This window comes from Girardinichthys multiradiatus, chromosome 1 (genome assembly GCF_021462225.1).
Source record: "Girardinichthys multiradiatus isolate DD_20200921_A chromosome 1, DD_fGirMul_XY1, whole genome shotgun sequence".
Classification (NCBI taxonomy): Eukaryota; Metazoa; Chordata; class Actinopteri; order Cyprinodontiformes; family Goodeidae; genus Girardinichthys; species Girardinichthys multiradiatus.
In genome coordinates this window covers 48,924,862-48,939,820 of record NC_061794.1, presented here as the reverse complement: position 1 = coordinate 48,939,820, position 14,959 = coordinate 48,924,862, and the positions used below count along the sequence as shown (strand labels likewise).

Genomic DNA, 14,959 nt, shown 5'->3' with positions numbered 1-14,959 from the left:
TCCTGACAGAACCGGTGTAACTGGGTCAGGTTTGTAGGCCACCTTGCTCCCACTGGAGATGTTCACAAGTCATTTTTTCCAAGTCAAGTCTCATGTCTCAGTTTCTCATCCAGGTCACCTCTAACTCTGCATTGCTGCAGGTCAGGAACCCAAACCTGGACTGTTTGTCCTCAGGCCGTAGTTATGACATCAACATTTAATAATTCGCTTTAAATCCTATCATATTCATTAACAATTATATTTTAATCATTTAACATTTCATTTCAGGGGGCAACTGTAGCGATGGTGGCAGGGGTTCATCCAATAACTGGTGGGTTGCCAGTTCGAGCCCTCGCTATGTCCGTCTCAGTCGTTGTATCCTTGGCCAAGACACTTCACCCTTGCCTGCTGATGATGGTCAGAGGGCCCAGTGGTGCTGATTGTATGGCAGCCTCACTTCTGTCAGTCAGCCCCAGGGCAGCTGTGGCTACAATGTAGCGATGAGTGACTGTAGTGTAAAAGCTATGAGGTCCTAATCAAGCGCAGGCCATTTACCATTCCACCTCTGGGACACAGAACCAGTCTCCTTCCTGAACACTATGATGTTTTGGCATTTTATTCTGAACGTGGAACCTTCAGTTATCTGGAAATTGGACCCAAGATTAAACCGAACTTGTGGAGTTCCAAATTTCTGTTTCTGATATCTTGGCTGAGTGGTTTTGATTTTTTGATGATGTCACACAAGAAAGAGGTGTTTTTGAGATGTTGCCTTAAAATACATCCACAGATAAGCCTTCATTTAACTCATCTGTCCATTCATCTACTGCCTTCTGCTAATCTGAGATCGGGTCCTGGGGTAACAGGTCCAGGAAGGTAAAATAGGAATCCCTGTCCCTGGCCACACTCTCCAGCTCATACTGGAGGGGGTTTCCTGTAGCTGAGCCCTTTGGGCCAAGTCCAGCCAAACCCCAGGAGCCAAGGCTTGACCCCTAGGCACTGGGCAGCAAGCCTGGTTCTAGGAAGGTGTTCAAACCTCCCTAATCCAGGTGAGGTTTGCTTGTTCTTGTGGTGGGAACAGGAATCATGGAGTGTTCTACCCTCTGGAACAGCTTCACTCCTCTGCTTTTAACTTATTTTTGTTACAGTTTTACTCTGGTTGCTATTTATCGGTTGTTGGTGAAACTGCCTGCGAGGAGGGGCCACTTTTTAATCCTAACCGCTCGCTCCCTCCACTTTAGTTGATGCCATTCATCCGATTCATTTTAATTCGAAAAGTTTCTATTTATCTGTTTTGATTGGAATATTTTAAAAATGTATTATTAAATTATTCGATTATACAATTTATTTTTCTCCAGTCTTGATTTTATTACCCACCTCACTTGTACTCTACATCCTTCCAACAATCTCGAGACTCGTGTCTATTTTAATCCGCCTTGTCCTGCTAGATTGACGTTGGGACCAGCGGGATCCTGTTACCGATGCAGGACTCTCCTGCAAAGCCCTTCAGTCATCTGCTGTTGTTATTAGATGAGCTATGTGAGTAGTTTTGACAATCAGAAGCTAATAGAGACATGACATCATCTGGTGCTGTCTCTTATTCTGATAACGGACCTGAAATTGGAACCTTTAGTTTGATTTACTGTCAGATTGGGACTTTCTTGTGTTAAAATCTGATTTCAATTGTAAATGTTGGTGGTGCAAACTGGTAGATGTTAGCAATAGCGCCACGTTCAGGCAATAAACTAACCATAGTCTGTTGTGTTTCAGCGCTCGGATGATGAAGATCAGCTGCTGGTGAGTTCCTGCAGATTAAAGAAATACTTCTCAAACATTCACGTCACTGAAGCTCTCACTTCTTCTCAGCCGGATGTTACGTCGCTGGAATCGAGTCTGTCGCAGAAACTGTCGCACTGCTGTCAAATCAGTGACGTTCTATTGGTTGGTCCTTCTGTTGGTCTTTCTCAACACCTCCCTTAGTGCATCCGAGCACTACGATCAGCCTGACTGGTTAACTCAAGTCCAGGGTAAGAGATCCGTTTCCTGAGCTGCCACCTGGTGGCCGGGTGTCTCTCTCTGTTATACCTGCAGATTGTACTCTGCAGCTCTGAAGGACAGGTATTGGGTCCTCTTTGTGATGTTCTGAGTTTGTCTCTCCAGACATAGCCAACAAGGTGTTGCTGTCTCTCTTTACGGTGGAGATGCTGCTGAAGATGTACAGTTTGGGTCTGGCTCATTACTTTGTGGCGTTCTTCAACCGTTTTGACTGCTTTGTGGTGTGCGCCGGCATCATTGAGACCATCCTGGTGGAGCTGGAGATCATGCCTCCTTTGGGAATTTCCGTCCTGCGGTGCGTCCGTCTGCTGCGGATCTTCAAGGTCACACGGTGAGAGCACGGACCTGAACCTGGTAATGGAACCCATATACCTCATCTGTGCTGATGTGCTGATGCATGTCTCCTCAGCCACTGGACAGCTCTGTCCAACCTGGTAGCGTCTCTGCTGAACTCCATGAAGTCCATCGCCTCACTACTGCTCCTCCTCTTCCTCTTCCTGATCATCTTCGCTCTGCTGGGCATGCAGCTGTTTGGAGGGAAGTTCAACTTTGATGAGACGCAGACCAAACGAAGCACATTCGACGCCTTCCCACAGGCACTGCTCACCTGCTTCCAGGTACTACGGCGACAGGGACGGTTGGTGATGTCACAGCGTGTGAAAGACGTGTCTCTGATTACTATGTGCTCAGATTCTAACAGGTGAGGACTGGAATGTGGTCATGTATGATGGCATCATGGCGTACGGTGGTCCTGTGTTTCCAGGGATGATCGTCTGCATTTACTTCGTCATCCTCTTCATCTGTGGCAACTGTATCCATGGCAACAGAACAACAACAACTGATGGATCAACAGCTTCATTACTGGATGAGCTATTAGTTACAGCTCATATCTCAAATCCATCCATCATCTTTCATCCATCCATCCATCCATCCATCCATCCATTATCAATGTTCAATGAACATTACTGTAGATCATCTGTTAGCTAATAACAGAAGCTCCTTCAGCAGAGAAGTTAAGGTTCTGACTGATGTTCCTCTGACACAAACTCCGTCTGAGGGTTCAGGATCACTGTCCTCATCAAATGATTAGAGTCCAAGATCTAGAAGGAGAACTCCTCAAACCTCTTCTTAACAAACATCAGACATCCTGCTGAACGTATTCTTGGCCATTGCTGTCGACAATCTGGCTGGAGGAGATGGAGATGACAAGAAGAAAGAGTGAGTCATGAAAAGATGTAAACCCTGGAAAAATTAAGGTATTTAAATCCTGTCTGATGGTTTCCTGTTTTCTTCTCTGCAGTAAGAAGAAGGAGAGTGAGGCTGAGGAGGAGGCTGAAGGAGAAGTGAAGGTGAGCAGGGTTCACCAGATGGAAAACTCCTGGTCACTGATATGTCTTCAGTTTCATCTAAGGTATGTTTGACTCTGTAGGTGGATATTGATGAAGATACTGAGTATGAGGAGGAAGAGGAGCTTCCTGAAGGAGAAGAAGGTCAGTTCTTACAGTAACATCATGTGTTCAGACTGAACTGATCCAATAACTGTGGAAACACAACCAACACCATAAATCCTAACTAGCTGATTTTCAGACGCACCAGAACTCATATCAGCAGCTTATCTCTGCAGCTTCCATACATGCAGTATCTGTTAGTTCCTGGGGTCAGAGTTGGAGAACACCTGAGTTTCCAAGCCAGAATTCCACCTTCAGTTTTCATTCCAGTTGATTTTTCCAACTTAAAACCTAGAAATTCCAACAGCTCAGTAAAATGCAGCAAGGATCAATGTCATGAACCAGAACCAAAACCTGATCCTCCAGGCTTTGGAGATACATTTGTTTGATCCATCTTTTCATTTTGCTTGAGACAGCCATGAAAAGATTGCTTCTGTTATGAATAATATATGATTGGTTTCATGAAAAACTGCCCTGGCTCACCTGAATGAAGAGTTCATTGACGGTTGAGGGTTCAGGTCGGCTTGTTTAGCTCCTTTTAGGGGGTCATATGGGTCTGATGGGCCCTAAAACACAATACAAGAAAATAATGCTGTAAAATCTCTAGCTGAAGGTTCTTACAGCCATTAACCCACCAATAAGCAAAATACAACTAAATAATAACATTCAAATAAGCAACAGCATAAAACCTACCAATATCCATTCATTGGGTTAATTAACCCACTGTGAACTGCTAGAGACTCAGCAGCTGATTAAGCAAACCTGGAGAACTGACTGGATGCATCCAATATGTTATTTATGGCTTAAACTGCAGTTTGGCCAATAAAAAACAAGTAAACAGATATTTCTGGAACAGCATCTGATTCAGAACCAAACCGGTCCAAGCTAGCTCACAAACTGCATACAGTTAGCCCAGTAGTTATCAATGACTGCCAGATGTATTACATTTCCTCCAAGAAGCAGACGTAACAGCAGCAGATACACAACATAGGGAGACACTGGTCAACGACGCACTGGTTTGAAGAAGCCACACCATTAACCACCTTTACTCTCAATTCCCTTTCACCAGTAGGTGACGCCTCTGAACCATTAATATAAAACAAAAGGACTAGAACAACAGTACATTATTTTTAAATGAAATGCTAATCAACTCGAGGACTGGAGGTAACACTCTCTTTATAACATCGCCCCTTTAGGACAGACGGGACTCCTGCAAGGAAGACATGAAAACCTGTTTCGATCCACCTCCCTGCAGTTTCCTGGTTTTTCCTCAAAGGTTTTCAGATCTTTCTCAGGCTCTGCTGCTTTCAGTCCTTTTCCAGTTCAAACATTCACCCAGACATTTGCTCTCAGCCTTTGACCAGAACCGTTGGTGTCCAGAGAACTGGTGGGTCATCAAAGGGATGCTGAACCCCACAAGTAAATTAGCGGTGTTGTTAACAAGATTTTATGAAATCAGACGCCAATAAGTCCAGCCCAGTTCTAAAATCAGGTGTGCTACTGACCAGAACCCCCAGAACTCAGACCAGTAATCATCTTGGTCATCTAAGCTCTCTCTCAGTGACAGATGCTTCATCCTATCAGAAACTCTGTGTTTCCTGTCTTCTTCTCAGAGGGAGGGGTCCAGCTGAAGATGGCTGATCTTGCACCTCCTAAAGAGAAAGTTCTTCCCATCCCAGAAGGCAGCGCCTTCTTCTGCCTCAGCAAAACAAACCCGTGAGTGTGTGAGCACCTCAACATTCACTAACCTTCAGACACACTAACACCACTTCTACCAAACTGATGTTCTAACAAAAGACATGTTCACACAGGAATTAAGGTAGAAGGTAGCTCTGTAGATACCATTGTTATGAGCACAAACAGACCAAGTACAGATCATGTAGGTTCCTCTCTGATTAAAATGAACCGTCTGAAGAGCATAAACCAGGAGGCGAACCAAGCTTTACGAATTCATGTATTATTTTCTTAATATTAAAAAGAGTCAGATGGGAGTCCATCTGACTGACAGCCGAAGCTTGATCCACACTGGGTCATCAACAGGACAAGGATCCCAAACACAGCAGCTAATCTGCAACAGAATGGTTGAGAAAGAAAAGAACCACGGTGCTGCAATGGCCTAGTCAAAGTCCAGACCTCAGTCTGACTGAAATGATGTGGTGGGACATCCAGAGAGCTGAGCAGAAACCTCCATGAACAAGAGTGGACCAGAACTCATCCAGTTATGTGAGAGACAGATAATATCAGACAGAACCACTGCTGAGAGTTACTGCTGCTGAAGGAGGTTCTACAAGCTGCTGGATCAGGGGCCGACCTGGTGTTTCATTCCCTGATTCTGCAATTTTGTTTTCCATCCATTCTTTTCCAGAAGTAACAGGTTCACACCTCCCTCTCCTCAGTGACCTCTCCAGCTCCACCTGGAGGATCCCAAAATGTTCCCTGGTTATATGGGACTGATAGGCCCTCCAGGAAGTTCCCGGTCTGCCCAGGGTCTTCATCTCAGAATGATTTTCTTGTTCAGGAGACATCCTAATCAGATGAATCACCTCAGCTGACTACATTTGATATGGAGAAGAAGTAGCTCTACCCTGAGCTCCTCTTGGATGATGCTCCTCTCCTTATCTCCAAGGCAGAGTCCAACCACCCTGACAGACGAAGCTCATTCAGGCTGCTTGGATCCAGCTGATGGTACTGGAGCATGAAAACATACTTGCCGAGTTTTGGAATGTAGATGGAGCAGTAAATCCAGAACTTCACCTTTCAGCTCAGCTCGTTCTTCAGCACCACAGACAGATGGATCATAGCATCACCATCTGGTGCTCCATCCAGATATCACTCAGGAACAAATATCAGCTGAGCCAACATTAACATCTGGGTCCACTAAAAATGGGAAAACAAGTTCTGGGTAAAAAGCGTGACTCATATGGGCTCGCGATGTGTTGCCCAGTTTGACCTCATTTTCTTGCCAGCATTGTGAGACCCGTTTAGAACAACAGATGGTGTGCAGCTGGTTTTGCTGATGCAGGCTTTATTTATTCAACCCAAGTGGGATCCAAAACCCAAGAACCCCATTCTGAGCCCGAGCCCGTTTGGTAACAGTGCAGCCTGAGTTACAACCACATGCTGGCTGGACCTGTTCATCTGGACGAGAGACCCGCCTTCACCTTCCTGTGGCTGGGAACCATGAGCCCAGACTGAAAGAATTTAATCGTGTTCCCCCGACAAGAAGAACCAAAACAAACCATCATTATGGAGCTACAGTTCTTCCTGAACCCTGAGAAGTTTCTCCTCCTGTTGAAACCTTTTTATTTGTCTCCATTTGTAGAACTGGTCCATTACAAATACCAGAATCCACAGACCCGATGGTTCTGGTTCCACATAAAGACCTAACCTTTCTATCTCTGTCTTCCTGTTCGCAGGATCCGTGTTGGTTGCCACACGCTCATCCATCACCACATCTTCACCAACCTCATCCTCGTATTCATCATCCTCAGCAGCTGCTCATTGGCTGCCGAGGATCCAATCAGAGCACACTCCTTCAGAAACAACGTGAGTCACACAGCCTCCCACTAACAGCCAAAGCCAATCAGAGCTGATACCCAGTCTGTGATGTCACTGGTAATATGTTCAGCACACCTCTGGTTGGCACCAGGAGGGGTGGAGCTTCAGCAGGTTGTCGGTAGAACTGGGTCAGTGACTAACTGGGTTAATGAGGCAAACAGACGAGAGAACACAGAGAAAAATGACCAGTTTAATGTTGAATAAACACACATACAGCAGCTGCTATCCTCCTGCAGGACATACTAATGACCACTAATTGAAGGACGAACTGCCTGCACACACAAGGTCTCTGTTTTTTAAGCTGGACATTCTGACATGAGACTCATTAACACGTGGTTCACAAGAGGTTTGTTAATGTTCTATTTTAGTCTTAGCTCAGTTAAAGTACAAGTTAAACATCTGCGCTAGGGTTCTTCATGAACGTCCAGGTGGAGCCCAGCTTTTTGGAACCATGTTCTCTGGCAGGAACAATAATACTCCGAGTCAGTGGGTGGCGCCAAACACACCGCAGATAACAACAACTGCAGGTCTGATCATGAGAAGAACAATTGTGAAGCTTGTTAGAGATGTTCTGTTTTCGTGTTTGGGTCTACTTCCCGACAGGGAGCTGCTACAGTACTTACAGTTTTCTGACAAATCAGAGCCTAGAGTGCAGAGAGACACGCCCACACTGCTGCTGCAGACCCCACCCAGCGACACCTTCACCACCAAAAGAAAATGAGGATATCACCATAGCAACCAGTGACTCCCTTGTTTTCTGAGTCCCTGAATCTTATATTATGGTATGGTGGACAGAACCTGCATCAGGAACTTTAGAAATCTCCCAGCCTCTTCTGGTTTTCGTCTCCTCTGGTCCAGATGTTCTCTCATCCTTTGAAGTGGTCTGGATCAGTTCTCTCCAGGCTTCCTTAGAACCTTTGGATTATGACTACAAAATTTTTCAGTTACAGTAACGATGAGCTCTGGATTTAAACATATGTTATAAGTGACATTTAAAACATGTATATGTCTGAACTCTTGTACAGTTCTGCAGTGCAGGTCCAAACCTGAGGTGTCAGTTCACCTGTCTCCTCACCTGCTGGAAAGAGTTTGTTCTCCTGCAGCAGATTTAACATAAATCAGAAAATGTTTTATTTCCTAAACATGATTATTTCCTGTCTCAGTTTAAACTTCCTGTGTATTTGTAGATTCTGGGTTACGCAGACTACGCCTTTACGTCCATCTTCACTGTGGAGATTCTGCTTAAGGTAAATCTCAGCTGGAAACCACCGCTCAGAGCTTCTCCCTCTGACTGACTGATTTGTGTGTTTCTCTCAGATGACTGTCCATGGAGCGTTCCTCCACCAGGGTTCTTTTTGCAGAAACTGGTTCAACCTGTTGGACCTTCTGGTCGTCAGTGTCTCACTCGTCTCCTTCTTCCTGCAGTCAGTATTTTTATTTTTACTTCCTGTAATGAAGGGAAAATACAGCATAACTCTGGGCTATAGTTAGGTCTTCCAATGAACTCCTCTTTAAACATCTTTCTATATGTTTTTATTCCTCGACAGACACACACACAAACACCACAGAGGTGGGGGCTGAGCCTGGGTGACCATGGTGTGGTCACCTGGCTCCTGCACGGAGCCTATGCCTGTTTGGCAGGGTCTGGGGGTCTGTAGGTCTCTGACGGTGCCATGGGGGGCAAAGCAGGGGGCTGCCCGTCTTGTTGGGGTATTGTCGGTCTGGGTTCTCTGTCCACATTCCAGAGTGGTGGGCCCCTGTCTGGTAACCCATGGCTCCCGGAGGTGTGTTGGGCTGGTTGAGGGCCGTGGGGGGTGCACTGGGTTTTGGTGGGTATCCCTCCCTCTAGACCTCTTGGGGACTGGCCCCCCAATGTGCCCATCCTACCTTGGTCCCTCCAGGTTCCAGGTTGCTGTGGTAAGCTGGTGCCTGATCTGGGGGGTCTCCCCTGCTTGTTGTTGGGCGGTGTTACTCCCCCACCCCCACACACATGCATGCACCTACATACAATTACTCCAAATGGTTGAAGGTCATAGAAACACAGGTGACTATAACATCAGGGTGGCCTGCCTACTTATTCATCTGGAATTAATAAAGTTAATCACACAATTAGGATGCTCTCTATATATTCTTTTTGTAGAGCAAAATTGTCCTGGCACACGTAGGCAACCATCTGCTCCATAGGGTGTGCCTGAAATGCCTCAACAGGGCATGTTAAAATAAAATAAATATTTGGCACTCAGAACGATTGAGGTGAACGGGCTTTAAATCAGGCTGTAGGTGGAAAATACACAAATCATTGAAGCAACAGACTTCAGAGGACTTCAAACTTTTCCAAGTGCAGCTGTATTCACATTAAGGTCCACCAGGAAACATCAGGAGCAGGCAGGGCTCTGGTCCTTAAGAGCAAGAATACCTCCCTAATCTAAACCCTGCCCAGTATGGAAGCAAATCGTTACCATATTTCAAATGAAAAAGTATTTCCAGAAATGCTTTTTCATTTTAAGAATGTGGCTGCATTATTTGACCCATAAATAAAATTAGTAATCAATCATCCTATTTGCATTTTCTTCTTCATGACTTCACATTTTATGCCATAATCAAAAAGAAAACAAAGCAGACATTGTTTTTTTGTTTTCGTGGTCTGCCCGCAAAGTACTGCCCAGAACTCGAAAACGAAAAAGCATTCCGAGCTGCGGGCGCAGCAGAGTGACGTCAGCAGCCGCTCTTCCTCAGCTCTCTGCTGACTGAGCTACCCATCTTGTTCGGTAGGGGGCGCTGTGCACATCTGCATTGCATTACATTGCAAACGTGCCGAGAAATTGATTGAATTGCAGCAGGGCCAATCTCAATTTGTGGCGCTACCACAGCCTGCCGCAGGGTGGCACGGGATTCCGCGTGGATGCCAGAAGGTGCCAGACCGGCCGTAAAAGTTTGCCAATGCGGTTGCCGCTGTTTTTGTGGAAGCTGATGCTGATTATCGGCAAACGGGTTGTCATTATTGTTATAGCCTGTTACCTTTAAATAATGATTTCATTATTGATTATTATTTAATAAACAGCTTTAGACCCATAACATAAGGTGATTGTATTTACTTGACATGGAAAATAAATAGCACTATGTGTATGTGTGACGTGTTGAAAGGATGACGATTTATTGCACAAACAGCCGGTTTATTATAGAGCATGAGCGGCTATTCTGAATTATCACTCACAGAAAATTATAAATAAATGCTTAAAAACACGCTGGATGTCCCAGGCCATAAAGCTGCCACCGGAAATACCAGTTCTGCCTGCCACTGCCACAAATTGAGCTCGGTCCTGCTGCAGTTCAATCAATTTCTCTGCACGTTTGCAATGTAATGCAATGCAGACATGCACAGCGCCCCCTAGCGAATGTTGTGGAATTTTCTTATCAAAGTGGGTAGAAGTTGACTCATAACAAGAGAAAATCCGGACTTTGTCTTATAAGTTTTATTCAAAGGCATTCAGCGTTTGAATGACTCTGTCACTGAGGTTAGTCAGTTGAACAGAGCAGCGATTAATAAGCGTTCTTCATTGCAGAAAAAAGGAAAAGATTTATGCAAATGTGTGTGTTTGTACGTTACCCCCATCAGTTTCTAAATCGCTCCAGAGTCAGACTGTCACACAGTCCTCTATCAGTCCAAAAAACAACCAGGCCCTTCCCAGGTCTGTTGGTGAGACATTCAATCATTCTTTGTCCACTTTAATTTCTCCAGGAGGGAGAAAGAAGAAACTTTGCTCCGGTTTCTCTTCTGCCCGCATAAGATGCTTTCAGTATAAATCCAGTTATTCACTCTTCTGTCTCTTGCAAACAGCATGGATCGTTGTCCATCTCAGAGGGTCCAGACTTCTTCTGAGTTTTGTTTTTTTTTCTTGTAGAAAGTCACACTGTGATTTTCAACAAGCAGGAAGGCAGATCTCTCTCTTTCAGGCCGTGCTGGAGAAGCATCTCTGGTGGAGTAGCCATGGAGAAGGGCAGGTTTCTAAAATCCAGACTCAAAAACGCAGATGTTGAACTCAAATCCCATATATGTGTGTATTTGTGTGTGAGAGAGGCAGAAGAAAAAGTTTAGTATTGGTTCAGATTTTGTACAAAGAAATATTATCAGTCAGTCAGTCAGTTGTCCCCCTGCCTGTCACTTCCTTCCACAACATGAACTATACTCCTTTCTAAAACAACTTTCTTTTCAACTCTCTAATGTCCCTTTTCACTTTTACCTTCTTTTCCGACTGATCGCAATATTTAAGACAAACGAAACTTCCTTCAGGAAAGTTTAAACTTTTTTTTTTACTTATTTACACTCAAACTTCCACGCTGTAAAAAACCAAACTTATCTTCCAAATTAAAGCACATTTAACACAATCATCCCCACTTTTTTCTTTCATTATTTTATAAATCAGAGTATGAAGAAGGAGACACCCCTGATGCCTCAAGGTTCAGGAACCATTTTTTTTACCTGTTCAGCGGCACGTCTGCCGTCTGGCTTTTCTCCTTTATGAGGTGTAGAAAATTGCTAAAAACTACCCGCAAAACCCAGTGTTCTGCTTTATCTTATTGTTACCAATCAGAACCTCCCTGTCATTCCTTAACAGGGTAACTGGGCCCTCAGCTGATGTCCTCCCTCTCGCAACTCTGGAACCTAATTAATTAGTTAGGAGATGATGGTTAATGTGTAATAAAAATAATAATATACATTATATCATACAGAGCAACTTCTCACCCAAATATATTTGACGACAAATTGTTCGGATCCAATCGGCCAGAAGCCGCAGGCGGGCACCAGAACTCCCCTCCGTAAAATGGAAGTGGACTGAGAACAACTCTCAGGCTGGCCAGGCGTCCGCGTCCCGTCCTGCGGTCTCCTCTGGCACGTTAGATCCTGTTCGTGACGCTAACATTGTTGTGAAATTTTCTTATCGAAGTTGGTAGAAGTTGACTCAGAACAAAAGAAAATCCGGACTTTGTCTTTCTAAGTTTTATTCAAAGGCCTTCAGCGTTTGAATGACTCAGTGAAACAGAGCCCCGATCAACATTTACACACAGTATTTATACCAGAACATGACAGTGTTATCTCAACTTTAAAGAGTCTGTGTTTTATGACCCCAGACCCTTCTTGGGTTCAGAGGTGACAAAGTTATTTAGGAACAGACCTAACTGCCCTTCCTGACATTGTCCTAAAGATGGGTCTGAATCATCAAACTTCTGATAATGGCTTTTACAGCTTCTTCCTCTAACACAGATATTCTGAGGAGTAAAAAAGGTTATACACTGTGAAATGCTTACTGCAAGAATTTCCATCACACAAACAAGATGGGTAGCTCGGTCAGCAGGGAGCTGAGGAAGAGCGGCTGCTGACGTCACTCTGCTGCGGCCGCAGCTCGGAATGTTTTTTCGTTTTCGGGTTCTGGGCAGAACTTTACGGGCAGACCACGAAAACGAAAAAGCAATGTCTGCTTTGTTTTCTTTTTGATTATGGCATAAAATGTGCAGTCATGAAGAAGAAAATGCTAATAGGATGATTGATTACTAATTTTATTTATGGGTCAAATAATGTAGTCACATTCTTAAAATGAAAAAGCATTTCTGAAAATGCTTTTTCATTTTAAATATGGTAACGATTTTCTTCCATAGGATCAGTGGGGAGTCCAGAGAACACTGAGAACGTGGATCTCAAGTATTTTTAGTTTCTGACACTTGAGAATCTTTTGGAGTAAAATTTAATTTTTTATTAAATTTGCTTATTGGAGAACCTGGACAACTTGATGGAGAAGTTTTTCGAGGTGCCTCAGACTAATAAGGATGGGTTTTCTCCATTTGTGGAGAAGACAGAACTCCAGGCAGGCGGAAATTTCTTTGATTTCAGACTGTTTTTATTAAACCTTGGGGCAAAGGTCATAGGTTCCTCCCAACAAGCTAAAGTTCCAAAAGATCTTCTGACCTCTTTATATCTCAGGTCCTTCTCCCAGTCTCTCCTGGTAACCATCACTGTGCTGTCTAGAATCTAAATCAAGTAGAAACTCCAGGATCTTCAACAGCTTTAACTCAGAGTGATCAGATTTTTGTGGTTCTTCTCTGTGTGTCTGCAGCTCCAGCGCCATCTCGGTGGTGAAGATCCTTCGAGTCCTCAGGGTGCTTCGACCTCTGAGAGCCATCAATAGAGCCAAAGGACTAAAGGTAACTCAGGTTTTAAACCCTATGATGAGGATGTGAGGGTCTGAAGTTCTTGGTTCATTCTCAGAGAAGTTACACCAGGTGTTTAACCCCATGTTTCCTCACAGACAGATTAATAAATGCTCTGAAGTGTTGGACACCTTTTTGTCCCCTCCTGTCTGAACACAGAAGAAGTCCTAAATGGTCTGAACCTTGTGAATCTCCAGATGGCTGAGAAGTCTTTTTGTTTCATCTGTCTTGTAGCATGTGGTCCAGTGTGTGTTTGTGGCCATCAGGACCATCGGGAATATCATGATTGTCACTACACTGCTGCAGTTCATGTTCGCCTGCATCGGGGTCCAGCTCTTTAAGGTGCGTCGGCTGGATTAACTATGCTGGATTCATGCAGAAGCTGCTTGTGTTGCTCTGCTTTATTATCTGTCTTCTGCATTTCAGGGTAAATTCTACCGCTGCACAGATGAGGCCAAAAGCACTCCTGAACAGTGCAAGTAAGCAGGGTGAAAACTGAGAGCTTAACAACAGCTGGAGCTGGTTCCGGTCCAGTTCTGTTCCAGTCACATTCCTGCTGCTGCTCTATTGAATTCCTGCTGATATTCATGATGATGTGTTTCAGTTAAATCAAGTGTTTGTGTGTCCAGAGGGACCTTTGTGGTCTATAAGGATGGAGATGTGAGCCATCCCATGGTCAGACAGCGGATCTGGCTGAACAGCGACTTCAACTTTGACAACGTGCTGATGGGGATGATGGCACTCTTCACCGTGTCTACCTTTGAGGGCTGGCCTGCGTCAGTATTTTTAACTTTATCAGTGTTCATCAGAAATAAACTTGAGGTTTAAGCGATTATCTGTTGGGTCTGCAGGCTGCTTTACAAAGCCATCGACGCTAACGGAGAGAACTCTGGTCCAATCTACAACTACAGAGTGGAAATTTCTATCTTCTTCATCGTCTACATCATCATCATCGCCTTCTTCATGATGAACATCTTTGTCGGTTTTGTCATCATCACCTTCAGAGAGCAAGGAGAGCAGGAGTACAAGAATTGTGAGCTGGACAAGAACCAGGTAAGACCCTGTCCTACTGAGCGAATCACTTCCTGTCTTTTAAACTGTTTTCTGTTGTTAAAGGTCATTGAAAATTACTGAAGACCATAAATGTTTCCTCATTGCTTCTCCCCATGCAAATAAACAAGAAAGAAAGAGAGAAAATGTCCAGATTTGCCTGAAGACAAAATGTTTCCATTTGACACCATGCTGAACCTGAAGTTCAGGTTGCTACATCTCCACAAAGAAAGTTCTTTCTGCTTATTTTCCCATTCCTTCACCCAACACTTAAGGCTCTTCCTGTCATTGAGGACACCAGGCCATGAGGAGCTCCAGGTGTTATTTTCTCCCATTCTTCTTGCAAACACATCTTCAGATGTCCAACAGTACCAGGCTCTTTTTGTCCTAGTGCTGGTTCTTATAGTCTCCAAGAGTCTCTGCTGGGTGCAGGTCTGTCCAGCAGCTGCACCCTCCTCTTCCTCAGCCAGCACTTTGGAATGTGAAATGTGACGGATGTCCCTGGAGAAGATGTGGTCCTCAAGGCAGCAAATGTTGCTCTAGAATCTCTGCTGGACTTTACTGCATCACAGAGGAGGAGATGATCCAAGACCATACCATGATGCAACCTCCTACCATCAGAGCCTGGCTGCAGGGAATGGTTGCTGTCAACAGGGTGGATGCTCCTC

At 44.5% G+C, this 14,959-nt stretch overlaps 1 protein-coding gene across 4 annotated transcripts in view; it reads left to right on the top strand.

Annotated features, from left to right (window-relative positions):
• Window positions 1-14,959, top strand: part of cacna1fb (calcium channel, voltage-dependent, L type, alpha 1F subunit) — a 55,461-nt gene that overhangs the window by 19,319 nt on the left and 21,183 nt on the right. For all 4 annotated transcript variants that reach the window (XM_047365683.1, XM_047365693.1, XM_047365675.1 and 1 more), the window contains exons 13-29: window positions 1,747-1,773; window positions 1,843-2,003; window positions 2,137-2,362; window positions 2,441-2,648; window positions 2,722-2,842; window positions 3,174-3,249; window positions 3,332-3,380; window positions 3,461-3,521; window positions 5,093-5,195; window positions 6,896-7,025; window positions 8,225-8,284; window positions 8,355-8,461; window positions 13,148-13,235; window positions 13,476-13,583; window positions 13,668-13,720; window positions 13,871-14,017; window positions 14,093-14,294. In XM_047365683.1, coding sequence (XP_047221639.1) covers window positions 1,747-1,773; window positions 1,843-2,003; window positions 2,137-2,362; window positions 2,441-2,648; window positions 2,722-2,842; window positions 3,174-3,249; window positions 3,332-3,380; window positions 3,461-3,521; window positions 5,093-5,195; window positions 6,896-7,025; window positions 8,225-8,284; window positions 8,355-8,461; window positions 13,148-13,235; window positions 13,476-13,583; window positions 13,668-13,720; window positions 13,871-14,017; window positions 14,093-14,294 — 1,927 coding nt within the window. The remainder of the gene's footprint in view (window positions 1-1,746; window positions 1,774-1,842; window positions 2,004-2,136; window positions 2,363-2,440; window positions 2,649-2,721; window positions 2,843-3,173; window positions 3,250-3,331; window positions 3,381-3,460; window positions 3,522-5,092; window positions 5,196-6,895; window positions 7,026-8,224; window positions 8,285-8,354; window positions 8,462-13,147; window positions 13,236-13,475; window positions 13,584-13,667; window positions 13,721-13,870; window positions 14,018-14,092; window positions 14,295-14,959) is intronic.